We start from the raw sequence: 27,781 nt of genomic DNA, 5'->3' as shown, positions 1-27,781 counted from the left end.
GTAGTGTGCCAATAGCCTTTTAGTAGTAAGTCACTAGCCTGTCAGTATTAAGCCACTAGCCTGCCCATTATAAGCCACAAATTTGCTAGTAAGGAGCCACTAGTCAGTGGTCAGTGGAATGACTGTCAAATAATATAATATTATTATTATTATCCAGTTTGCTGGTCACCATATTCATGAACTACAGCCAAAATTGTGCCCTCAGCAGACAAAGACTACCTGAACGGCACCAGAATTCCAAATCATTGTTCAACAACAGAATGACACCTTGTTGTTATGCCACAAGCACAGTCATTCTAGTTATCCTAGCACAGTCACAGTCTAAAACTTTCATTACTACAACGACCAGCATCCACGGCAGGTTTCTGGTCTTTATCTAAGCCCCAAAGCATCAAGACCCCAGAGAAAGTTGCTAAGGCTCTTATTTATAGTATTTGTATATTTAATCAGAGATTAAATGGGTGAATGAAACCAGAGTGCGGTAATTCTAACACTGCTTCAATGAAGACCAGGCATATAAAATTAAAGCTATACGACACACAAATGAATCTTCTGATCACAAACTTCTTGTGCAGCCGATGACTGCACATAAACACCCTATCTAGTATATACTACTTCATAACAATATATCTAAAAATCAGAACCAGTACAAGATTATAACAAGACAGGCAGAGACATTCAATCTTGTGTAAATCAAGACTTGACCTACACAGATCAAGACATGATATTTTCACCCTCGTGTACACCCAGATTTGATCTGCAGAGACCTTTACCCTTGTGTACACGAAGACCTGATCGGCAGAGATCTCCCTTGTGTACACCATGTCTTGATCTGCAGAGATCTTCACTTTTGGGTACATCAAGACTTGGTCTGCAGAGATATTCACTCTTGTGTACAGCAAGATTTGATCGGCAGGGGATCTTCACTCTTGTGTACACCAAGACTTGATCAGCAGGAATGTTTGCCTTCGTGTACATCAAGACTTGCTCTGCAGAGATATTCACTCTTGTATACACCAAGACTTGATCTGCAAGGATCCTCACTCTTGTGTACAGCAAGGCTTGATCTACGGAGATCTTCACTATTGGGTACACCAAGACTTGATCTGCAGAGATCTTCACTCTTGTGTACAGCAAGACTTGATCTGCGGAGATCTTCACTATTGGGTACACCAAGAATTGATCTGCAGAGTCATGTGCATCAAGACATGGTCTGCCAACACAATTACTCTTGTGTAACTAGCTAACAAGTAAACACACTTATCAGTACTCTTGCTGCTACTGCTTTGTATCAAACAACAACTCCCATACAATCTGAACAGTTGAGAAGAACCAAGATATGTATACACTTCTGTTTAATGTCAAGGGTAAACTTGTTAAGTTTCTCAGCTAACACTTCCATAAAACCAACAACCATTCAAAGATAAATTTAAGTAAAAACCGAGTGAGCATAACACATATTACCATATGATTATACAGTCTGAACACATTCAATAGGAGATATTTAATAAGGGTCATACTGCCATGATACATATACAGGATAAAACAAATGGAAACTACAAATTTATTTAGCAATAAATAAAATATAAATAAAATAAAACAAAATAAAATAAAACAAAATAAAATAAAATAAAACAAAATAAAATAAAAAGGATCACTGTATTAAAGTCAACAAGATGAAAATAATGCACCATAACGATGTAAAAACACCCACTCATGTAATAAACATCTTAGGCAAACTTGAACAATTAACATTGGGAATTTTCATGTACTTTTCAACTTATAAGTATATACTACAGCTTGTATAGACCTACAAATTTCTAGGTCACACCTCAGAAACATATTTACAGTTACAAATGTAAAACTCAGTGTTAAGTTCAATCCAAATGCTGGTTTGAGACAGAAGTCAGCTGTAAAACAATATATGTAAAATGAAATTGTACTAAATAAATAAATAAAGTGGCCCTCCAAAAAAGTACATAATTTACCTCAACTTTCATTGAGATTTATGGCAATAATTTTTACTAGATCTATATTTAAAGGAACATATACAACTCATCATACAGCATAGTCCATGAGAGACTGCAATTTGCACTGAAATGTAAGCATGCACAACACATTTCAAATATTGTGACACAAAATGAGTATGCCTAGAACAGTTCAAATTCCATTAAGTACATTAATAACCGTATTCACTGACCTAAGACAGTTCAAGCCCTAAAAAAATAGTCTGCTTGTTAAATGAACAGGTGATAGCTCAAAGAAACAGGACAACATCATTTTTCCAGACCAGAATGTGCGGCCAAAATTGTAAAATATATATATATTGATATTTCTAATAATTTAATATGCGTGAGTCATGATTGCACAAGTCAAGTAAAACACAAGAAGGAGAATGTTGACAAGATGGACAAAAGCCATAAAATAGACACTCTGTATACGTATAGTACATTTTGACATATTTTGTCACAGGGACACTTTGGAATGGTCAGAAACAATCAAGATGAGGAATTCCTTTGTCACGCCGCTCTCACTTGCTGAGGATTTCTGCGCATAAAATATTTTATGCTCCTTCATCTTTGGTTATATCAAGCAGATTGCAAAAATGAAGAGTGGATTGCAGACAGAGTTTTATTTGTGTGTACTTGCACTTGTTACTTGAAAGATTTAATATCTTTTTAATGAAATAACATGAATAATATCATAAAATTTACCCCAAGGGAGGCATTAAAGAAGGGTGTTACACCCAGTCCCTATAACTCAACCTGCATAACCTAATACCTTGCATCTGACACATGAACAAAGTATTGTCCAAGTATCTGTTACGCTGTATCTTTTTTAAGTTTGGCATTCGGTGAATTGTATGTCAGACACAGGTGGTTCCACACAGCCATTTTGGCATACGGTGTTAATCTTAGAACAACCACTCAAACGCTTATTTTTGAATCCCATGAGTTGTGTGAGCCCCCAATACATCTTACATCCTGATAAATCCGCTTGAAAGCTGGCTAAAACTGTTCTGAATTAAGTAATATTCTGAATTAAGTACAAATTCAATTTGTTTATTTTTCTGTTTAGTTTTAAGGATAAAACTTCAGCAAAGTGGAAAGATTTTTGTGTTATGTTCAGCTTGTGACAGAATATCAGGAATTTGGATGACATCAGCTGTCTGCCTGTTTTGCGCAGATCTGGTTGGCCGAATCCAGATGAGCCGAGGGTCTGTTGGGGGTCAGGTGTAGGAGACTGCCGACACGGTGGAACCAGTCTCCCATGGCCTCTCTCAGGTTGGAGTCCTCTGCCCGACAGATCAGCAGGTTGACTGCATTAAACACACTGGGGAGGAGAGCTAGAAATTTCTCATCTGACACAGACTGGAATAACTTTAGGGTAGTCACCAGCAGCTCTGACCAGGCCTTCAGGTGGGCTTCACTGTCCTGCAAAATGAAGCAGATTTGAGGTTTCGATGATAACAATATGTTTACTCACTGGATGAAACAAGACATGCACGAACTTTATTCTGGCAAAGTAGGTCAAAGCTCATTTGCGTCAACCACACTCAAATACCTTCCAGGGGAGCCACCAGTGAATTTGGATAAGTAGTTACAATGATATCTACACAAAATGAGTGATAACCACAAGAAAGTGGGTCAGTAAAATATCGTCTGCCCATGTTAATTTTTTTATAAGCTTCCCAAATTTTTTGGCAAAAAATTTCACACTGGTATCCTCCTCTTTTCCCTTACCTTCATGATAGAGGTTTGCTGTTCCTCTTCAATCAACTCTTCCACAGACTTGTCAGCACTTTTCCGCTTACCTCCCTTAGCCAGGTTAGGCATGGAGTTCTGCTGTTTGCGCCTCTTGTACTGCGTGATGAGACTGCGAATGGTCTGATCCGTGGCCACTGTGTACACCTTACTCTCCTTCTCTTCCCGTGACTCACGTTTACTCTTCGTTCTCACAGGACTTCCCGTCTCGGCATCAAAGGGGAGAGAACTCTGGTCTTCCATCTCATCAGTCTCTGGCTTTACTTGTTCTGTGGTAAGCAGTGTGCATGAAGCTATTAGTTGAAAATATCTGAACAATACAATTTGGCGAACAGAACAGGCGGTTTATGAGAAGGCAGCTTCCAGTTACCTGTAGCCATCTACTATAGTAAAATTTTGAACAGGTAGATATCTACTTAATATCTAGATATCTATCTCTACCAAAGATCCTATTTCACTTCATTTAATTTTCTGCTAAGTAGCTACCCTTTCATTGAAAGAGATTCCAAAAGCCCTACAGAGTGACAACTGCTTACAGGTGCAAGCATTCCATGTCAGATAAGGAGATATTGGTATAAGTGTTTTTTAGAAGTACTGATATTTCTAACCATTTACATTTTGGTGTGGATTTTTGATTAATTATGTCCCTTGATGTCAAAACTGTATACACCTCACCAAATCAATTTCTGTATGAAATTATATCAATATTTAACTTGCTTTAATAAATATCCTTGCACAAGTGTACAAGAACATTTATTGTTTGTGTACTGAATGCATATGTGTAACTTGTGCATTCCTGCAACTATCAAGACAAATTCCAGAAAAACCTTTGTAGCTTTGGGCAGTTCAATTCTGGGGATTTATCTTTCCCCTTTGCCCAACTGGTTATCAATTGGACATCCAGCGTGAATGACCTTGCAGGTGACAAACTATAAAGTTTTCACATTTGTTTGGCAAGCACAGGTCCTACATGTATACAGTGGAATATTTAGGTAACTACTAATTTGGCTAATGTTTAATACCGTACTCAACAGCATTTCACTTGTATGATGACAAATCGCCTAGAAAACCTTCTCATCTCATTGTGCAAAGCCACAATCTTTCAGGCAGAATGTCAGCTGTTGTGGTCTAAATACTCTCTAGGTTCCTCCACACATCAACCTGACTGCTGTCACATACACGAAAGTTCTTGATCACGGTTTTAAACACAAATCAAATAAATGAACATAGATTTGGTAGCTAGGCTACCACTGGTCTCGCCTGTACATGATACGTGAATACAAAATTTCAACTTAATAGATAAAGTAATCAAATTGTGATTTTTGTAATTTGCAGTAATAAACACGCACACAGATCATCAAAAATGGAACACTCCAATTGTGTTGCTGTGCTTTACATGTATGTAAACCCTCAGCTCAATACATGTAGTAACACCCCTAACATTTACATTACCTGTACCTAACGTTGATTCTGATACACAATACTTCAAGTTGCGAATCTCGTAATTTACAGTAATTAATATGCATCAATCACTACCACCCCTAACATTTGCATGTACTTTAACATTACTTTCCCTGTTATTGCCTGCCAATGTCAATGCTCAGGGTATGGCATGTAATTTGGACACTAACAAGCAAGCTAAAATGTCCTGAGCAATATGTTTAACACCAACCAAATAAATAAACACACCATACCTTCTAATGGGACTGGGGCAGAGAAAGCTGATCCCGCCTGAAGCTCTCTCTGCCTCAGCTTTTCCTCCAGGACAGTCCTCCAGCGTTTCTCCTTACTGAATTCTGGCAGCTCTTCTGCCTGGGCTATTAGGAAGAACAGCGGCTTCTCTGCCATCCTGTCCATAGCTGAAGTCCCTTCCTTGTCCAGCACCAGTGCTACGTACGTCTCACTCACATCATCGCAGGCAGTGCGCAAATACTGGTAAAACACTGCAGGGTTGGACTCTATCGGACCCTGGAGTTGTGACCCCTCCGGGAGGCCAGACCCTCCATCCAGGCTTAGCCGAGTGGATTCCGTAGTCCCACCCTGGAGGTTAGAGCAGATCTCCACCAACGTGCTGATGTAGTAAGTCATACTGGTGACAGCCTGTTTGTACAGGTTTGCCGCCATGTCCGTGTTGGCCACCTTCTGTACGAGGAATTTGAGGCCAGGGCGTTGGTCAAAGTCCCGTGCCACCGTGTAGGAGGAGTGGAGAGTGTCCAGCAGCTGTAGGACATTTCGTGTGGAGAGGTGGTGTAACAGACCTGAAGAACATCAGAACATGACCTACAGTAAACAACCTAAAATTTCAACCTAAAAGTTGTTCTTTTTGTTTGATACTGAGAGTTCTGATGACCTTAGAAAGGTATGTTTGGATGGTTGGCTGATAACCCACTGGAAAAATGTTAGTTTCAGCATGAAAAGTGAAATTTTATAACATTTACTTGTCTCTAAAAATGCACTTTCAAGAACAAACTTCCACGTCATTTACTGTATTTACTTGATTTTTTGACACATACATGCACACATACTGTCATTTTGACCTTTCTTTCAAGTACGAACGGCATTTTCATGCTGATATATTATTTCAATGTATAAACTGAACTTTGAGCTAGCATTTCCTAGATACAATGTACAAAGATGTCAGCTAGTGAACACCAAAGCAAAAATGTGCAGTTCCCTTTCACAACATTAAGTTAGCATTTCAGATCAGATGGATACTTCATCTACTACACAATGCAATTGGCATTCCCAGATTGCATATTGAAAACACTGACATTCTCATCTCAAAAGTAGTATCAATAAGAAATGAAGTTAAATTGCATAAAAAAAAATTTTGAAAAAAAAAACCCCAATATTTTAGAGGTACAAAAAATTTAGAGAGAGAAGAAATTCCAAGTACTGGAATTAAAGCTGTAAAAAAAGCAGTTAAAAACTATGAGACGTCTGGCATTATGCTTTATGGTGACGTGGTTTTGTGCCATGATGTTACATGTCTAGGGCTATGTCCTACAGCCCCACCATCAAGGAATAAAGGGACATCACCTTGATTATGTTCTGTGGACACTCCAGTATTGCAAGCCTCTTTCATTTTCACCAAATATTTTACCTGGCATATTCCCCTTGTCTTTGAGTTTGTTCTGGCCAGGTTTAGTGTGGGAGGGGGAGAGCTGAATCTGGAGGTGTCCCTGCAGGGCAGGGTTAGTAGAACCCTGGAGAAGGATTGTGCCCACGGTCTGCAGCAAGAGCTGATGAGACAGCAGGCCTACCACCACACTGTGGAATGGCACTCTACAATACACCAGATACCAATCCCATATGATTGCAAAGCAAAAGACATCTTAATCTGGGCTACAGTTAATATAAGGCTTTAATGTCTCCTAATACAAACAACTGTCCCCAGGAAGGAAAAGGAAATGAACTATGCAATCCTAATGAATCTTTGTCCATTTAAATGCATTGATAAAAATGCAAAAAACTTGACAATTATGTTAATAAATGTAAAAGTCTTTAAGTTTAAAAGCCTCAGTTTCTATAGATTACATCTGCCACTTTCATCTGCCTGCATCCTATTACAAGCATTTACCATAACTACAGCTGGGGGCCTCCGTGGCTCAGTTGGTTAGTGCACCAGCGCAGCGTTATCACCCAGGAGTCTCTCACCAATGCCGTCGCTGTAAGTTCAAGTCCAGCTCATGCGGGCTTCCTCTCCGGCCGTATGTGGGAAGGTCTGCCAGCAACCTGTGGATGGTTGTGGGCTTTCCCCCGGGCTCTGCCGGGTTTCCTCCCACCATAATGCTGGCCGCCGTCGTATAAGTAAAATATTCTTGAGTACGGCATAAAACATCAATCAAATAAATACATAAATAAACAACTACAGCTTGTCTTGATAAGGCTAAAGTGCTTCAAACTGGTGGAATAAGGCAAAAATTATATGGTATATTGATGTTGGCATCCTATTTGTTAATTTACTGTTTTGACTGCATGGAACAAACCAGAAGGCCTCAGAAGACATCAGACAAACCTCCAGACGAAAACCTTAAGGCCCAGCGCTAAATTCAAACACACAATCTGATCAACCATGGACTTGTGGTGGGAAATGAGCACACTATAGATGACTGCCCCAGCAAATGACCTCCAAAAAGCCAAACTCTTGTAATATGAGAGGTGATGCATACCTGGTGAGGATATCATCAGGGTTCAGGCTAGTCTCACAGCCGGGAGGGTAGAGCAGAAACACATAGGATTTGTCTGTTTCTAGGTCATAGCTCATCTGACCCACACACGTCATCTGGTTGTCCAGCAGAAACACCTGCACAACATTTCACACATCACTTAGATAATTCAGACAACGTCTAACAAAGATGAAAGACAGATAAATGGCAGAGTTAAGGTTGTCATGAGAAAATTTCAAGAATATGTAAAAAGAATTAATTACTCCTGTTCTATTTCCAATAAATAAATCAACCTGACAAAACATACATTTACAGTATGAGTGATTAAATGCGAGTGTTTTGCAATGTTACCATCCTGTTTTCACAATGACAGAACAATGATAGTTAAATGGGTGAGAAGAGCAATTCACCTAACAGAGATGTGAATTTCCTACAGTGAACTAACTAAATGGGACAATACACCTGTTGACAGTTTCATGACATGACTGGAAAGATACAGTACTGTCTGATCCTAATGATATACTCTACGCCTATCATCCTACTGTTGGCATGTTCCTCATCGTATCTTACATGAATCTTGATCAGTCGGTACATAAAGTCTCGTTAAGACCATTTTAAGGCACTTTCACTTTTGGTGTCAAAGAATGTGGCATTTGTTAAAAGTTAGATGAGTTTATGTGCAAATCTTAATGTATGTCGCAAAACCCTACGGTGATGATGGTCAGATCCTGTGCCCATCCTACGCAGATGATTCACCTGTCATGGCGTGGCTGTATGATCGGCGTATGATTGGCGTATGATCAGCGCATGATGTGAACATCTTCCAGCAATATTATGCCCTCCTTATGTGCATGTTCTGACCCACACATGTGGCAGATACATTTTTAGGATAGGGTCGAGCAGTACTGTAGGAGTCTTTGGTCCCGATTTAGAGAGTAAACTATCTGTTTGCTTACATGTAGGCCTATGTAATGGAGCGGAGTGACTTCATTTTTTTTTTTTAAATACCTGCCGAGAGAGCAGTTGACTTTCATTGGGAATTTTTTTTTTAAAATGGATTCTTTGCTAATTTTATTTTGATTCCTTCTACTTCATCTTTAGATTGATTTATAGGTAATTTTCGGCAGGGGTCCAAAGATAGGAGTTATAAAATTCTACTCTTTCAAAGGGATATAACGTAGAATGGTAAGCATGCACAGCCGAAACTTTGAAAATACAGAACACATTGTAAAACATCAAAAAGATTGACCTGTTGAGCCAGATGTCGTAATCTCTGGCATTCCATCACTGTTGAGTCTTTCCTCGTAGCCACTTTCACCTGTCCAATGTCTCCGTAGAAGTTCTCAGAGTTAGCCTGGAAGAGCAGCATGAGCTGGCGCACCCTGTACGTTGTCACCTCAATAGCTCTGTCCATCCCCCGTGCAGCTATCTGCCACATGGGCTCAGGTAACATAGGACCACTGCTCAGTAACAAATGCCTGTCACATATAAAAGGAAAATAACATGACTCGTGCTGGAATGGTAGAGGTTTTCAGAGGAAAAGATGGTAGTTTACCACTAGCACATTTTTGGCAGGCTTTTAGCTTTTCCTCAAGAGCATAGTTACTGCGAATTGGTAGCTGTTTAACACCATTTTCAAGAAGATTATGACTGCATAAATTATGTTTAATGGGTGGAGAAAACCACAGACCCAGGGGCAAACCACGAAATTTTATAGTAAGGAAATGACAAAATTTCCCACACCCGACTTTCATTCGCAAAACATGCTTAAAACTCTTGGGAAATTTGTGTAAGACTACCTCAAAAGAATGAAGAACAATGGATACTTGGGAATCTCCACAAAGTACCTGTCCAAGACTGGGATTGAATAAACACCACATGACTAAAAAACATGCATGTTAAATCAACACATACTCAAAAATTTCACAAGACACCAATGCCATGAGTGTAGGTATGCTGGAGTTTTAACATTGTACTTAACAATTTTTCAGTCATGTGACAATGAGGAGTCATTAGGAGTGTGTATATATATTGTGGCAGGAAGAGTCCATGCCACCAAAGTGTTGCCTTCATTGAAGTATCATGCCAAAGACATTTAGACACGACATTCCACCAGTCACATTATACTGACACCATGCCAACCAGTTATGTTTCCTTGCTTTAACCTCTCAGTGCTGAGCGCCAATTGAGGCAGCAGCAAATACCACTTTTAAAGTATTGGTATAACCCGTCTCTGAGGCAGACGCTCTAACCATTGGGCAACCGAGCCGTACCAATGCCATGTTATTCACACTACCTGACACAGACCTCGTTACAGACCTTTAGTTTCTCAAAATACCACTGGCATATTACTGCGCCTACCTGACAAAGCATCTAAGATTCACAAGATACCACTTGAATGTTAGTGAGCTTACTTGATACAGGAGCAGCCAAGCCTGGAGATGACCTCCACTGGTAAAGCCACACACTCAATCAGTACATCTAACAGCTGCTTCAACATCAGGTCCAGCTGGATGTCTACAGCCCCTTTGTCTGAAACAAAATTATATATACATGTATTTGTGTATGGGCACATAATTTGTTTCATTTTTTTACTGCATGTTTTACGCTGTACTCAAGAATATTTCACTTATCTGATGGTGGCCAGCATTATGGTGGAAGGAAACCGAGCAGAGCCGACGGGAACCCATGACTATAAGTCCGGAGAGGAAGCCAGCATGAGCTGGACTCAAACTCACAGTGACTGCATTGGTGAGAGGCTCGTGTGCAATTACGCTGCGCTAACCAACTGAGCCACGAAGCCCCCCCACCTCCCATAATTTGTACATGTATTGATGTTTTTACATGACAAAATTGTACAACTGATTCTTTATACTAGTATACCCAAAACCTTATCGATTTGTTTCCTGCCCTGAATGGCCATTTAGACAGTACTCAAAGTTACGTTATTTCCACTTACATATACATGACATTAAATTAACTTCAGTGCAGCGTAAATACCAATCAAGTCATAAGTAAGTTAAACATGGCTTTCAGAAGCTGAACATATGTGTCATGGCAGAATGAACATCAGATAATCAGGCTTGGTGTTTCTAATCAAAATACAAATGATCGCTCTTTATCAAACAAGAAGCAGCGAAAAACCAATACATCACAAAAGGGCACAGTTCTGTAAGTCATAACGTGATGTTACTCGACACACTTACGCTGCGGCGGTAGGGACAAAAAAGAAACAAATTTTATTATACGTACCTATAGTTGTAATACCAATAAGTTTGCGAATGAACAGACTGATGGATGAACAAGGAACACAATACTATAATACAACTTGCCTTACACAGGCCTGTATAAAAGAGCTAAATCCTTATCTTATCACAGATAGAATGCACTAACATAGATGCATCAGGTGTTCACAGAAGTCATTTTTCCACATACCGACGGCCATTTTCAGGGCCAAATTCAGTTTATTTTTCTTTTAACCAACCGTCCGAGATACTAAAATTGAACATTTTTGTACTTTACTGTCCTTCACTGATTAAAGTATTCATCACTGCCTATATATGGACTCAGACTGGCCTCCTAGTTGATGCTGCAAACTGATAATTGTTACATGCATTTCAGGATACCAGTGCAGGTGAAGACCTGCCCAAAAAGCTTACAACTTAGAGTATAAGTCTAGACTGACTGTAACTCAGCAACATGAGCAATTCGTCTTGACATCACTTTTAAAAAATATTCAGAATGGTCATGCATTAATGGCTCATGGAATATGTGGTTGTCACTCAGTCTATAATAGGAAATGTCAAAAATCATCTAAAGAAAAAGAAAACACATTTGAGAAATTAAAAAACATATAACACCTTACATGTGTACTAGAAAATAATCTGAATAGTGCATTAAGATAAATGTTCTGTGCATTATTTCAATTTTCTTGAAATATTATCCTTACTTATAGAAAATATACGAAGATTTCAATCAACAAAAGCAGTTCAAAATGAAGTCTGATTTGACATACTGAGAGGGTACTAATGTGAAATTTACCATGAAAATCAGTCGCAGGTAATAAGAAAATTAAGAGACCCACAAATAGTTAGAAACTCCACAAACATGGAGTGTTAATTATACTGATCTTTAAATGGAAATGTTGAGAGATAAAATACACTGCTTATGTATCAATGAATTGTCACTTTTTCCATGACTAACACGGCTGGATTTCAACGGCCTGAAAAAGCAGCACACAACTTGGTGTTCAGTAATTGAACAAAAAACATGTTTTCATAGCAAATCGATGTTGCAGGTAATTGTTCATATCTGGCAGATAAGGTTTTAATTTCCCAGCTATAAGCCATTCATCAAAGTTCAGACTCGCGAAAACGAAACCTTGAGGCAAACTGCATGCTTGCCTGGAAAGGAGCTGAATATATTAGCGCCACCTGATGTCAGGGGGAGAAAACCAGTCACTCTGCATGCGTTAACATGCAGTCACTCGCACTACACTAGCGTCAAAACGGAACAATTGGAATATCACTTCTAAAAATTCCCTTCTTAAATCTAATCAATTGCAGAGGGTTATGAACATTTTCATAATAGGGACATACCTCGTAATGCAAACACGCTGCTTCGCAGAACTTTGGACATCTTCAAATTTAGTTTATGTAAAATTATTAATATGTCTTTGAAAAAAAAAAACAACCTCAAACTGAATAAGTATAACCAGTCATTGAGCTTTTTATTCAAAGGACGGACCGAGTACAAGCTCGTCCAGAGGACTTCTATGAATCCTGTGCATGCATGTCTCTTGCAAATCTTACCTGAGAACAGCACAACAAATTCCACCACCAAGTCTGTGCACAGCCCACAACACTGTTTGAAGTTAGCCACGGGTCCTTCCCAGTACCCATACAGCCTGGTGGAGCGGCGGAGCCATGATTGTAACATAGGCAATACCAGGTGGTTCACACAAAACAAGGCAAACTCTGGACCTAAAACACACACACACACACACCTGTAACACGGGCAATACCAGGTGGTTCACACAAATCAAGGCAAACTCTGGACCCAAAATATACATACACATCACTGTAACATGGGTAATATCAGGTGGTTTACACAAAAAAGGCAAACTCTGGACCTAAAATACACACACACACACACACATCACAGAAACATGGGTAATACTCGGTGGTTCACACAAAACAAGGCAAACTCTAGACCTAAAATACACACCCACCACAACTTGGTATCTAAAATACAAAGTTAAAACAGCCATTTCTATGCAAAACTAGACATAGCAAAAGAAGACTCCTCAGAATTTCCCGCTATAAAGGTGAAAATGAATGAATAAAAAAAACTGCTATTCTTCAGACCACATGCCTCCAACATTATCAATACAATCCATAAAACCTGCCACAGATATCAAACATTTAATTGTTTGCCTTTCTGTCAAAAATAACTCCATAGAAAATTAAGAAAAGAATACTCTTTTAACTGATACTAACTTTTGTTTTTTTTCTTCCATTTTAAAAAAATCTTTCAGAATTGTATGATCTAGTACTACCAATGCATGAAAAAAGTTCTGAAAACAAAATGTACCGAAACATTCAGTAAAACATTTAAGCATGTCAAATATGTGATATGTTTAGCTTTCTAAGTTCTATTATAAGACGAAGAAATGTTTATTTCCAAAGTACGGCATCATTCGACACTACAAAGCGACTTTAATATCAATCACCTTTGGATGTAAAATGTCCCCTACCAAACAAACTAAAATCCTCTAGTACACAAACCTGGCACATTGGCTGCTGACCTCAGCAGTTCAAACAGCATCTCCAGTGTCTGAGGTTGATAAGACTTGGGGCAGACAGCTATAGCACTAGCCAGTCCCTCCAGCACCAGGTACCACACATGCAGTATCCCCGTGGGATTGTCCAGCTCATCCAGATTCACCAGGGTGACTGCTGCCTTACTGCTGGCTTTACACTCAGACCCTGCACGATTCCTATCTGAGACTTTCTGATGTGACTTGTCTTCCAGCTGTGCCTTGTCCTTGGGACTTTTCGGTGCAGGGTTGCCGTCCTCAGCTGCCTCAAACTCTGCCATGGTGATGGAGTGATAGTTTCCTTCCCCTGACTCGTCAGAGTCTTCCATGTCTCTGTCTCTTTCACCATCCCTGTCTCCTTCATCCTCCTCCTCTATAAATGCCCTCTTAAACCCATCAAAGTCTATGTTGGGGATGGAAGGATCCACCAATGTAGGGGAACTGCCAGAGTGAATTCTGTCAAACAAGTAAGATTGATTCATTTGTTTATTTGACTAGGCTTTCATGCCACCCTGAAGAATATTTCACTTCTGCAACGGTAACCAGGTGTACGGAATGACCAGGAAGAAACAAGGGGAAACCAGTGCACATAATAATGCAGGTACCTGACAAACCTCATAACTTAAAGTCACAGCCAAGGGCCTCCGTGGCTGTGGGGGTTAGCACACCAAGGTAGCACAATGACCCAGGAGTCTCACATCAATGCGGACGCTCAGGCTGTCTTCCTCTCCAGCCATACGTGGGAAGGTCTTCCAGCAACCTTTGGATGGTTGTGGGTCTCATTATGATGATGTCATGTTAAAGACAATACAACGTTACAGCTGAAACTTATACACTGTAACGGTGTAAACGTTATGCAACAATCCATTCTTGATGTTACTACAGCTCAACGTCCTGCTGCAAACTAGTGCCACCTCACAGGGTTAAAAAATATGCTGTTTCCCCATGGTCTAATGTTCATGTGGAGAACCAAACGCTCGAGATTTGAAGCCTTACCTGTGAGCCCCGCTGAAGGCGGGGCAGACCGGGATCTTCCACATAGAGGACAGAATACTGCAACACTTCTCCAGGTACTTGAGGGCAGGTTCTGCCAGGTTCTCATCTGCTCCTGGCTCTGTTAACCCAGCATCACTGCCAGAGTCTGAATCATCATCCAGGTCAGCCTGGAACTCTCCTGAAAATGGAGGAGAAAAAAGGTGGAGCTTTCAGGAGGAGGATTTCACAAAACTGTCAGTTTACTACGTATTATAGTCTACAAGTGATTAGTTTGTAATGTTCCTAACATCACTTCACAAAATATGTGAAATAAATTCTTCATATTTTTTAACAAAACTTCCTTTTTGTTGTGACATCCTAAATCGAAAATTCACTTATGAGATATGTGCAGGGAAAATTGTGTCCTGCAGTTTAATGAAAGAAAGCCCAAGGAATACATGCTCTAACAGAGATAGCATATTCATTGTATTTTGTATTCCAAACATAAAATTCTAGCAACTGTTTCAAAATTGGATAATATTTCCTTGCTGTTATTTCTCATTTCAAGTTATAAACACCATACATATTTCACCATACACATTTATAACTTCAAATAAGAAATAACAGCAAGGAAAGATTATACCATTTTGTAACAGTTGCCACATACGTACAAGTGTAAAAATTATCACAAGAAATCTGTGTTTAATACGAGTAAAAATGAAGTTGATCTGTACATTTACTCCAGTTAGTCTTAGGCCAAGTAAAACTTGAATACTCTAAAATGTCCATAAAATAAGTTAAATTACAGTACTACACTGTGATTGTCTACCAGACTTTAGCGCTGTGAGTTCAAGTCCAGCTCATGCTGGCTTCCTTTCCGGCCGTACGTGGGAAGGTCTGCCAATCAACCCGCAGATGGTCATCGGTTTCCCTCGGGCTCTGCCCGGTTTCCACCCACAATAATGCTGGCCGCTGTTGTATAAGTGAAATATTCTTGAGTATGGCGTAAAACACCAATCAAATAAATAAATAAATCTACCCGACTTTAGAAAATTATTTGTACTGATTGTATTGATTTGATAGCTATACTTTCCACACTTCTAATATCTGTCCTAACTGTCATAAGAATTATAGTATATATTCAATCACATCAAGATCCAGGCCCTACCTGGTCCCCTAACATATTTCAGCAGACAGAGGATACAGTCGACAGTAGCATTAGCAAACACATGCACGTTATCTGTCGACAGGAACACATCAAATACATCCAACACTGCAGTCACATGACGCTGACGAGCCTCATTCACCTCCTCGTTGGCTGTGTACTCGATTTTGACAGCTCGGAGTGCAGCGAACAAAGGGCGCCAGCCCGAGCGTATCTCAGCGGTACAAGCTTCCACTAACTCACATATAGAACATACAACCTGCAACGAATAATATAACGTGCTCTACAATTATATTATTATAAGAAGCAACATCACTGGTAATTCGGCACCTGCAGGGAATGGATCAACACAAAGTCAGGGCAGGTCTCAATGTTTTTGATCATGTGGAAGTATTTTATATTACTGCACTAAGTACTAAAGTGAAATGACCAAACACCAAGTGGAAAAATGTGATCTACTGGCCAAGGAATTATTTTACGAAAAAAAACAAAAAACAAAAACAGAAGAAAAAACATTTAAAAAATTTGATATCCTGCTCATTACAAAAGCCCATATTTTCTACCAAAGCAAGTATATGATCAGAATAAACATCTATCTCCATTCCATTTATAATTTAGTTCAATTTAACAACTAACAGATTCAGGATACTCTCTGTCCTGTACCCACCTGGTCTTGCACATCTCCATCACACAGATCTAAACACAGCAGAGTCTCCAGTGTTTTACACAGCAGCTCATTCACATGGAAATGGGGTAATTCTGGAGAGTTACTGACCATGGCAGTGATGTAACCATGGATACAACTGACAGCCATCTTAGATATGTTCCTATCGATATGACCTGCAGCCTGAAAAGTAAAAACCACAATGTAAGCTATATATACAAAATTTTTCCCCCGACTATCCTGACCAAAGAAGCACAAAAAATGTAGCATACTTACTGATTTAATATGATCTTGGTAGTCAACATTTACACACAGGTAAAACACATGAAGACATTAGGACCCAAAACAAAACAAGTTTTCAGTTTTGCTTACCAAAAGCAATAACATACGCACATGAGAAATTCAAAAGTTAGCATCAGTTTTAAAGACTTTTCTTTAAGAATTTAACTATTTCACATTCTGTTATCCTCAAAATTTGCATCCATTTACCTCTGCCAGATAAGGGGAGACTACTGTCCAAGCCCTCAGTAGGTGGAGTAGTGGTCTGCCACTGTGAAGTAGCCTCATCATCACATCCTGTAGGCGGTATAGATGGAGCGCGTTGGTGGGTAGATGACTGGCAGCTAGGACCACCCCCTCAGTACCATCCTCCTGCCTTCGAGATTTAGAGAGCTGGATCTGACTGGCATCACACAGCTCTCCCAGAAATCCCAACAGAGCTCCCATGTTCAACTTGTTGGCAGCATCTTCAAACAACCTGTAACATACACAACAAAATTTCAACTTACGCCACAACCGGCCTTTAAACAAGCTCAGCCGAAAATGAAACAATCTGTGCTTGGTGTACTGTATTTATTTTTTTTATCTGATTGTTGTCCAATGCATGCTCAAGATTGTTTCGCTTATACGATGGCAACCAGTTTCATGGGTGCTCCGCGTAAATCTCCAACCTTTGGCAAGACAAACTTTCTCATGTGTGACATGCATATATACACACCATATTTGTTTGGAAAGAGTCTTCACAAGGCATTAGACTGCACAAATGGTCACGCAAGCATCGTCAAGCACAGAGATGTAAATGTATTGCTATAACAGCCTACAAACAGTGAGAGATGTCAACTTCTATTGCCAGAATCTATGTTTTGCACATGTATCCATGTAATGCATCCAGATCCTACCTGTCCACTTCCTGAGACAGTCCACACAGAGCCTTTGCAGTCTGGGAAGCACTCAACACCCCTCCACCTGATAATGCACTGTCCCAACCTGCCTCTATACCACTCTGTTTAATGAGTTCAGGCACATTGATTCTGGGTGCCACTGCTACAGGAACTGTCTGCATCAAAAAACCTGACATAAAATCAGGCTCCCTGAAATAATTTAAATTATACATGAGTCCACAAACCACAGTTATTGCTCATGGTCACCTAAATGTAGCTAATTAACTATTATTCATCATTATTATGATTCATTCCATTTTAATAATATTTATTTTATTTTAATAGGTCGTAGGTTTCCCCTGCACTCTGTCTGTTTACCTCTCGGTGAAATATAAATGAAATACTCTTGAGTACAGCATAAAATGCCTTGCAAATAAATAAATATTTTAATAAAAACATGCAATCAATGAAGTCAATAAACATGTCAGGGTATAAATTTCCATCATGTATGTTTGTAAATTATCAGTCACATATACCCTATTGCTTTGAATTTTTGGGACACCTGGTCTGCTCTTTTTAGCCAGCATGCATGTAGCAGGAATATTTAGTTTCTTTTTTCTCATATGGTTAGTCCATTTAATGAACAAAATTTTCATATCTTTACTTTTCCAAAAACTGGGAGAGAAACATAATATTTTGCTTTCAGCACAACTAATATCTATTAGGGTAACAGACGTTAAACCCCAAGCATTCATTTATTCATATATACCAGTCAGCGGAGAAACTTTGAATACTCAGTACACATACCTCTCAATGACCTGTCCTGGTAGCACTTTGGGCAGATTGCTCTGGTTGTTACCGCTACTGAAATACTTGTGTTCTAGCTCAGATATATGAGCACAGCATCTGAAACCAAATAAACACTTATCACCATGGCTACACAATACATGTAGCAGTACTCACACAGGGACTAAGTCCTGATTTTGGAATACACCAGGTGGATTAAGAATAGCATAAAAATGTATAAATCAGGTATAAACTATGGAATGATTCACCATGGTTCATACAAATTAAATACGTCAAAATTGGTGAACAAAATTCACATTTTTCAGTCTGTTTGGAATGAATATTCTACATCTTGACAAACTTAAAACAATGAAAATAATCTTTATAATTAAGTAAACTTTGAGTCTTTCCCATACATTGTATACACGGCAGTGCATGAAGCCATTTCCAACATGTTTTGATACCCAAATTTTCACAAGACAATGTGTCCTAATTTCAAGGATTTCCAAGGCCCAACTGTTAAAAAACCTAATTTTCAGACATGACCAAGGCCCGGGAAAGTTACATGTACTTTCAAATTCCAGGCTTTCCAAATTTCACTTGAATTGTGCTTACCTAAACATGACTCTAGCAGTGATTTACCTAAAATATGACAAAAGCAGTCTGCAGAATGACTTACCTAAAGATATGACTCCAGCAGTCTGCAGATTGACTTACCTAAGACATGACTCCAGAAGTCTACAGAGTGACTTACCTAAAGACATGACTCTCGCAGTCTGCAGAGTAACTTACCTGAAGACATGACTCCAGCAGTATGCAGACTAACTTACCTGAAGACATGACTCCAGCAGTATGCAAAGTAACTTACCTGAAGACATGACTTCAGCCGTCCCCTTGGTGTAATAATGAACAAGGGTAAACATATACCTAAAGACATGACTCCAGCAGTCTGCAGAGTGACTTACCTAAAGACATGACTCCAGCAGTCTGCAGAGTGACTTACCTAAAGACATGACTCCAGCAGTCTGCAGAATGACTGCCCATCTCCAGTCCCATGGTCATGACAACATCCATGCTGAGGACATGTGCTGCATGGAGCCGAACCAGCTTGGGCTTGACTGGGAGCCCTGGGGGCTTGGGACCCTTCCTGTCCCCCTGGGGTGTCTGAAGAATATCGTCCATGACACATGAGGAGTTAGCCAATAGGGCAAACACACTGCCACATCGACCCTGTAAACCTGGACAGAGGAGAATATATATGAGCAAACATAAAACAAGAACAACTGCCTTTTTTCATTTACTGGATCATTTTTCATTATTGAGATCTTGATAGAAGTTTCATTTTTATTTTTCTCTCAATGTTAATTTCTTTAGAATCCCTATCCTTTATCATTGGTCAGAATTTTGAAAAAAAAATACAATTTTCTACAGATCTATCAATTTTTTTCTAATAGGGATGAATTATGCCTAACAATGAATTCTTTTAAGATGTCCTATACATGGAAATAGTTGAAAACATAATATCAAACTTTCAAAGAAAAGAAAACAAAACATAGGTAAAAAAAGAATGCATCAAAGCTCATATTTGCACTAATGCAATATACATTGTACAATGTATCCAGCAAAATTGTTAGAAAACAAACATTTGCAAATAACCACAGGGAATAATAAACAAGGGTAAACATATACATATACTTAAGTATTTGAAACCATAAACTTGAACACCAGCTGTACCTAGTGAGCAGCAGAGCCTGGCAGCTTTCTGTAGACCCTCCAGGCTGGTACATATGGCCTCCCTAGCCTTGAGACTTTCCTCCTTAGCGCCTTCAATGCCCAACATCAATCCGAGGCTACTGGAGATGCCACAGGAGCTATCCCCATTCAGCAGAACAGACATCACATCCAAGATACCATCCCAACATGAGGTCAAGATGTACCGTGACAACAGTTTACCTGTGGGGAATATTAAAAACGCTTTAAATCATGTTTTTTGCACTGCTCTTTGATCGATTCAAGCTTTCAAAAAATATACGATTACATCTAATTCACATATGTATATAATTTTCATAACTGGAAACATTCATATATTTTCACTGCAAGATTTAAACTTGAAATACAAACCATATCAGAAAGCATATAGAAAACTTTAAAGTACCTGTAACAGTTTACAGATTATGGATTTGATATCTGATCATCTGATCAGTGTTTTACGCCGCATTCAAGAATATTACAGATTCGATACATATACACATGTCTATGTATATTTTGTTAAATATATACACGTATAAGTGTTGGAAATAATATCATTGTTTACATCTATATTATCATCAGAGGTTAATATTTTATAAATAATGGTGGTGTTTTCTGCCATCAAATATACATTTAATATTTCATTAGTTATTACTTGAATTATTTGTCTATTTTCTAATATGTGACAGCAAAACATACCTCAGATATCCTGAAGTATTTATTGAGTCAAAGAGTTATAATTACATGCATAAGTTAGGTTAATAGTTACCATTTCTCTTTTTAAGAGGGATACCCAAACATTTGAGCTTGACAGTATTAGATTCAATATCAAAGCTGGCTATTTAAGATGAGGGGGCCTCCATGGCCAAGGTGGTTAGCATGCAAGTGCGGCACAATGACCCAGGAGCCTCTCACCAATGCGGTCAATGTCAGCTCATGCTGGCTTCCTGTCAAGTCATACATGGGCAGGTTTACCACAACCTGCGGATGGTCGTGGGTTTCTTCCCACCATAATGCTGGCCGCCGTATAAGTGAAATATTCTTGAGTACAGCGTAAAACACCAATCAAATAAATAAATATTTAAGTTGAAGTAGTGCAGCATTCCCCAAACCACTGTTTTACAAGCCTGACCTACTGACAAAGGTTTAGTACACAGATTGTGTGGGCCATTCATGCATTGGAAAATTTGGCTCTGTATCATGATTATAAAGTTAAATGTACACATAATTGTAGCACATGTGGATGAGCTGTCTACCACATTAAAAACTTGAATTTACAATTCCTGAAATGTGCTGTTATTCTTGTCATCCCTCATTACCATTTAACATTAAAACTTTGGTTTACCTTCATGTGCTTAACACTGTAACCTGTGGAAAACCAAACAACTTAAGAAGTGTCTGTGATCTTGTATATTAAATAATTCAAAACTGCATTAATTCTTCAGTTTCTTGTTCATGCATAGCTTCAAACAAATTTCAAAAGACTTTAAATGCTCTTTAAATGAATTTGTCAAAAGTATCACATTAAAAAAAAGCAAAAAATTATTCTGGCAAAATGTTTTCAGTAGTTTCCTCACTAGCACGAAGTTTTTACACAGGTGCATTTTTCCCTGGTTCAAAATGATGAAACTGCATGATCCTAGAGATCTTTGGCCAAATTTCCACTCCACATTTCTGACACAAGCAAGTTATCCTACGAAGCAATATCGTGAACACACCTGCTTCTACCTGTCTCTTGTCTCCTGCAGGTGGGATGATTTCATCACATTGTTCATTACACAACAGTTGTCTGCCCCTGTCATGGCTTCCCAAACCATCCAAGTCTGAAAATGTATGTCACATGTCCTTTGATACGTAAATGTTTCAAATACATATATTTTGAAACACATGTAGATGTAATGACTCATTTCTAACACAGTAACAAAGACGACAATTCTAACATATGCAAAGATGAGAACTATAACAAAAGATGAAATTTTCCTTTGATTTCTTACAGTGTACATTACAATAATAACCACATTTTTTTATATGATAATATAGAAAGAGTAGAGTCAAGATTCAAGTTAGGTTTAATTTAACCTCTGCATAAATAACCAGGAAACAGATCCAAGGCAGTGAATTTAATATCTTCATTCAATAAAATTTCCAATATTAAAATTGAGAGATTTCAATTTCACTACTAGAAATACCAAGGTTCACATTTTCTCAATTGTATCCAAAATCCCCATTTCAAAATGTCTAACCCAAACCATAACTAATACCGACCTGTGAGAAAGCTAATTAGGGGTACGTCTCTGGTGGCTTCAATGTCAGGAACATACCCAGCCTCCACCAGGAAGTCTGTGGTGATGACCAGTCTGTACAGCTCTGACAGCCAGGTGGGGGAGAGGAATAACAGCAGCCCTGTCCCCAGGACACTGTCCACAAACCAATCCTAAGGGGAAACATAACAATTAGCTTACATCAAGGGTTTCAATTACTACAAATCTTCAACCCTTTCAACCTCTTATGCCGTTCTTCTCAGTGATATTTATTTTTACCATAATGAAAATAATCATTTGTTTGTGTCATTAAACAAGTACTTCTCTACATCCCATAGTATTCTCAGAATGTTTCAAAATAGAGGTGGTTGAAAAATGTTGAAGAATTAAGTTAGCTTACACAAAAAAATTTAAGTACAATACACCAAGGATCTCTATTAGCTTACACCAAGATGTCAATTATCTTACACCAAAGATGTCAATAAGATTACACCAAAGATGTCAATTACCTTACACCAAAGATGTCAATAACATTACACCAAAGATGTCAATTACCTTACACCAAAGATGTCAATAACATTACACCAAAGATGTCAATTATCTTACACCAAAGATGTCAATAAGATTACACCAAAGATGTCAATTACCTTACACCAAAGATGTCAATTAGTTTACACTAAAGATTACAATTAGCTTACTTGAATGATTTCATTTAGATTACACCAAACACTTCAACTGGCTCACACCAAAGATTTCAATTAGCTTTATAAACTAATATTTCAATTAGCTCACAACAAAGACTTCATTAGCTTACACCAAAGACTTCAATTACCTTACACCAAGGACCTTAATTTTGTTTACACCAAGGTTTTCACTTGGCATACTCCAAAAATTACATGAAATTGGATTTCTGAGGTTTTGTGAAAGTGGCCCTAGTGTTCATCCAAAAGGGAACAAAACCTTGTCCAGTGGAGTCAAATGTTTGAAGCTTGCTCCTGCTGGTTTGGGGACACTCTTAGGATTTGACGTTTATCAGAAACTCCATGGCTCTATGTATTTTCCTAATGTCAGATTGGATGAGCTTGTTGACCACGCCGATTTTGCAGGCAAATAAAATCAAACATTCTTGCTGCTTATTTAATATGCAACAGCAGCTACAAGGGCCAAGTATAAATAAAGCTCACCTCACTGATCGGTGGTATGGAGGATTCTGTATCAGTATAGAAGCCTGACAGAGACAGTCTAAGGTTCAGCCATAACGCTGATATAGTGGCCATGTAAACACCATCAGCGTTCAGTATCACATGTGACTGGTCTGTGTTCTCCTCCCATGACTGCTGAGAACATAAATCTAGAACAGAGAAAATGCTGTCATTAAGACGTCATCGAGCAAAATGAAGATCTCTAGGATCATGCAGTTTCATCATTATGAACAAAGGAAAAGGTTTCTCTGTTTTGCCAGGATAATTTTGTGCCATTTTTTTTTTTTAAATATGATACTTCTGACACATTCACAGAGCATTAAAAACCTATAGAAAATTGTGTAAAGCTATGCAAGAAAAAGAATTTGAAAAATTATTGCCATTTTGCATTATTTAATATACAAGACCACAGACACATAGAAAGTCATTTGATTTTTCACAGCTTACAGTGTTAATTTTTATTCCCACACAAAATAGGAAAGTTTCTTATGCACTGTTTAATGGGAATATCAGTTGTTATTTTTTTTTAAAATCTATTCATTTGCTTGAGGTTTAATGTCATACTCAAGAATATTTCACCCGTATATGAAGGCCATCAGTTTTCTAGCTTTGGGAAAGTTGCAATACTAGAAGTAAACCTGTAAACTTCGTCAATGGCAAGTAACTAACACAATTTCCCACATGCCTGGCATAGAAATTTATTTATTCATGTGTTTATTTCTTGCTTAACAAAAACTCCATAAACAAAGAATTATTTACTTATATATAAGATGGCTGATAGTTTTATTGGTGAACTGAAAGGAAACTGCCTGGAATGCCTGGGATAAACCACCAAACTTTGGTATTAAAGTTAAAACAAACTTTTTCCCATGTGACAAACAAATATGCCTGAAAGTTAACCAAAATGACAAACTTGCATGTATCAGTATTACAGGACTTACTCTGGCAGAAGTTGGAGGCAAACTTGACCAAGGCATTATCCACATCCCTCACCGAGTACTCCTGTAACAGGACAGGTAAGAACTTGGACAGCACCTGAGAAAAATCTTTCGCACTCTGACGTTCCATGTCCTCAAACTTAGTTTTGAACATTTCGGCCCTCAGCTGAATCTGGAGATGTCTTTCTTCGTCCAGCTGAAGCTGTATTGCCTCGTGGACATTCGGGTTCTGAAATGAACTGTCATCCGACGTCTCTTCAAGATCCTCGTCGCTGACATCGCCGATTATTTTTGTCATTGTAATACTGTTTCCTGCATCAATAGGTAAGTTAACAGTCTGAGGACAGGTAGCATTGGGTAGTACCTCATCCCCACCCCGGGGGGAGTCCTGGTCCTTCTTGTCCTCACTTGTGGGGGTAGGCCTGGCGCTGTCACTGTCCTTATCATCATTAACTCTGTGCTCATCTGTCTGATCAGGTGGATGGCAGGTAACTTCCGTGGGCTGATCGCTGATGCTGGCAGTCTCCACTCTGATCAGTGGTACAGGTATGTCTCCCACTGAAATACGCTCGCTCTGACCTGATCACAAACATTACCAGTTAAGAATGTATCTATTTATTTATTTATTTGATTGGTGTTTTACACCATGCTCAAGAAAATGTCACTTATACAATTGCGGCCAGCATTATGGTACCTGACAAACCTTCTGGCTTACACAGCTAAATAAACCAGCAGAACAAACATCGGCCCGTTTATAAAAGATAAAACATGTGTTACAACGTCAAATCCTACATATATATATATATCTGTCAAATTAATAAAATTTTGACCACTGATTCTATGTTGTGGAAGAACAATTTCAGCCAATGACGGGATTGACCTATACCTCAAGTGTCCCAGACATTGAAAGAAAAGCAAAAAACAAGCATTTTAACTGCTTGGTCACATATAGCCTGTCTTTGCATTGCAAAATCAATAACATTACATGTCCACATGCACCTATCTGAAGAACACACTGGTCTTTGTTGTGTTCAAACAGAAACCAGTTTTGTTTTCTTACCTATTTGTTGATAGATGTGAAGCTTCAATCTGAGTATGCGCTGTGTGATTTCTGGTGTTAAGCCTTCCCCTACGCAGAGCTGTTCAAGTCCTCTGAGTAGGAGATTGACGCACTCCACACTGGTGATACACACAGCAGAGTCTGTACAATGGCAACACTCCTTCAGGGAGTCAATCATTCTGAAACAATAAAACGTCTCTTAATACATTACAACAATGCATATAATATGCATTCACACACTAATATTTTACCAGCCATGTAAATCCAAGAAATTAACCAGTGAAATACCAAATGACTGCATGTGACAACATCTCACACTACACTACACACATGACTGGATCAAACTGATATTGTCTTATAATATGTATTAATGAAAAATGGAAAGGGAATGGGCAAGCCAACAATATAGAAAATCCAAAAATGGAATAAAAATTTAAACTGATATTTTAATGTAGCCTTTACATGTACATTTTGTCTAATCTTGATGTTTTTTATGCTTTTCCTGTTTTCAAATCTTTCTGATCACGTAAATATGTCTTCAACAGGAAAACTTGCTGAGACAGTCCACATTTTTCACAAATCAGATGATTTTCAAGATTTATTTCTATTTTTATACCCTCCTCCACCAATATTAGAAAAAAAATTATCCTGCCCGCAAAACAACAATTAAAACTAGTGTGGCCTTAATAGATAGAAAAAAAAAAATCTACCTGCTACCTATCAGACTCAATGACTGAATGCTGATTGTTCAATGTCGTACACTAATTTTCTAATTTTTAGGACAGATATTAGTAGTGATGAAAGGTAAAGATATGAATATGTTGTTGCTAAGATGGACTAACAATGTGAAAACAAAGAAACTAAACATCCCTGTTTCAATTACATGTATCTTGGATAAAAAGAGCAAAAAATTAGAAGAATTAAGGTACTCCAGTATTTTTTACTTTTACACTTGTGAAATACAGACTGGCACTCCATATTAGCTACAAAATAGATTCCACTCACATTGGGTCAAAATATCGTTTGGTTTCACAAGGAAGTTTAAGTACATACAAAAACTTCTTATATCATTCACTATGTTAAGTAATCAAGTTGTTTCATGAATCAAATTAATATCCAGCACATTTTCTTAATTACCCCTAATCTGTGATCATCACATTAACAAAAACACAATGACTGAGCAAAAAGCTAGTTGACCATGAATTTTCTCAGATCATTATCAAGTAACGCATCAACCAAATAACAAGTTACTGTAAATGACCTTTTTGAATATCTTAAAAATAACACAAAAGCTGAGACCACCTTGTCTCATGTCGTTGGCTTGTAAACACCCAAATAAAAATGCATGCAGAAAAAGGCTACAATATTTACAGTTTGAGGAGTCCAATGTCTGCCTTGTGACCTCCTGGGTGCTTCTCTTTCTCTGTTGAACTGTCCAGTGTTGGTAAGACCAGTGTGACCACAAGGTCTAAATTACTGACCATCTGAAATCAGACAGTCACTCATTATTTTTGTTGATCAAAATAACAATAACATTCAAACCTGCATTTAAGTATTCCACAACAGAGAATGTTTAAATGTGCTTTGGCAGTCTTTACCCTAATTCTTCAACCTTTTCAACCACCACTGCGACCAACATTTTGAAGCATTGCGTGACTATGGGGTGTACAAAAAAAAATTTGTACAGTTTCATGAAGCTGACATCTTAAGTGACACAAACAAATCATTTTTGGTAATCATTTTTTTCACAGTAATTATATGCAAAAATTTCCCTGAAAAAAGTTCTTTAAATGTAGAAAAGGTTCACGATGTAGAGTAATCAACAATCAACCTTGAATTATATGTTTCTTTCCACATCTAAATTAAGTATCACTAGAAAAGCTGATTTAGTTATAATCGAGGTGACTTTGTAGCTCTGTATGTTACTCCAGTTCCCTCCACCATTACCTGTTTGTCATTATATAAATTCTTGAGTATTAATTAAGACCCTGCAAGTTAAACGTGGATAAAATGCAACCATACTAAAAAAAACCAGAAAAACAGACAAATCGACGGACCCAAATTAATATC

The 27,781-nt window shown here is 38.4% G+C and overlaps 1 protein-coding gene across 1 annotated transcript in view; it reads right to left on the bottom strand.

The window, feature by feature from the left end:
- Nucleotides 1-1,657: 1,657 nt before the first annotated feature.
- The window catches only part of LOC135481982 (brefeldin A-inhibited guanine nucleotide-exchange protein 3-like), a 38,221-nt gene continuing 12,097 nt past the window's right edge, over nucleotides 1,658-27,781 (bottom strand). Inside the window, exons 12-34 of the mRNA XM_064761787.1 lie at nucleotides 27,083-27,195; nucleotides 25,712-25,890; nucleotides 24,655-25,230; nucleotides 23,696-23,862; nucleotides 22,516-22,684; nucleotides 21,969-22,073; nucleotides 20,236-20,454; nucleotides 19,505-19,739; nucleotides 18,523-18,621; nucleotides 17,734-17,925; nucleotides 17,045-17,312; nucleotides 16,559-16,738; nucleotides 15,895-16,150; nucleotides 14,748-14,925; nucleotides 13,720-14,207; nucleotides 12,745-12,915; nucleotides 10,348-10,465; nucleotides 9,183-9,411; nucleotides 7,937-8,070; nucleotides 6,868-7,049; nucleotides 5,459-6,022; nucleotides 3,744-4,033; nucleotides 1,658-3,434 (exon numbers count right to left, since the gene is read on the bottom strand). Coding sequence (XP_064617857.1) covers nucleotides 3,162-3,434; nucleotides 3,744-4,033; nucleotides 5,459-6,022; nucleotides 6,868-7,049; nucleotides 7,937-8,070; nucleotides 9,183-9,411; nucleotides 10,348-10,465; nucleotides 12,745-12,915; nucleotides 13,720-14,207; nucleotides 14,748-14,925; nucleotides 15,895-16,150; nucleotides 16,559-16,738; nucleotides 17,045-17,312; nucleotides 17,734-17,925; nucleotides 18,523-18,621; nucleotides 19,505-19,739; nucleotides 20,236-20,454; nucleotides 21,969-22,073; nucleotides 22,516-22,684; nucleotides 23,696-23,862; nucleotides 24,655-25,230; nucleotides 25,712-25,890; nucleotides 27,083-27,195 — 5,385 coding nt within the window. The 3' untranslated portion in view covers nucleotides 1,658-3,161. The remainder of the gene's footprint in view (nucleotides 3,435-3,743; nucleotides 4,034-5,458; nucleotides 6,023-6,867; nucleotides 7,050-7,936; nucleotides 8,071-9,182; nucleotides 9,412-10,347; nucleotides 10,466-12,744; nucleotides 12,916-13,719; nucleotides 14,208-14,747; nucleotides 14,926-15,894; nucleotides 16,151-16,558; nucleotides 16,739-17,044; nucleotides 17,313-17,733; nucleotides 17,926-18,522; nucleotides 18,622-19,504; nucleotides 19,740-20,235; nucleotides 20,455-21,968; nucleotides 22,074-22,515; nucleotides 22,685-23,695; nucleotides 23,863-24,654; nucleotides 25,231-25,711; nucleotides 25,891-27,082; nucleotides 27,196-27,781) is intronic.

Source organism: Liolophura sinensis, chromosome 1 (assembly GCF_032854445.1).
Source record: "Liolophura sinensis isolate JHLJ2023 chromosome 1, CUHK_Ljap_v2, whole genome shotgun sequence".
Taxonomy (NCBI): Eukaryota; Metazoa; Mollusca; class Polyplacophora; order Chitonida; family Chitonidae; genus Liolophura; species Liolophura sinensis.
Note: the sequence above shows the minus strand (reverse complement) of the source record. Positions and strands in the feature narration are given on the sequence as shown.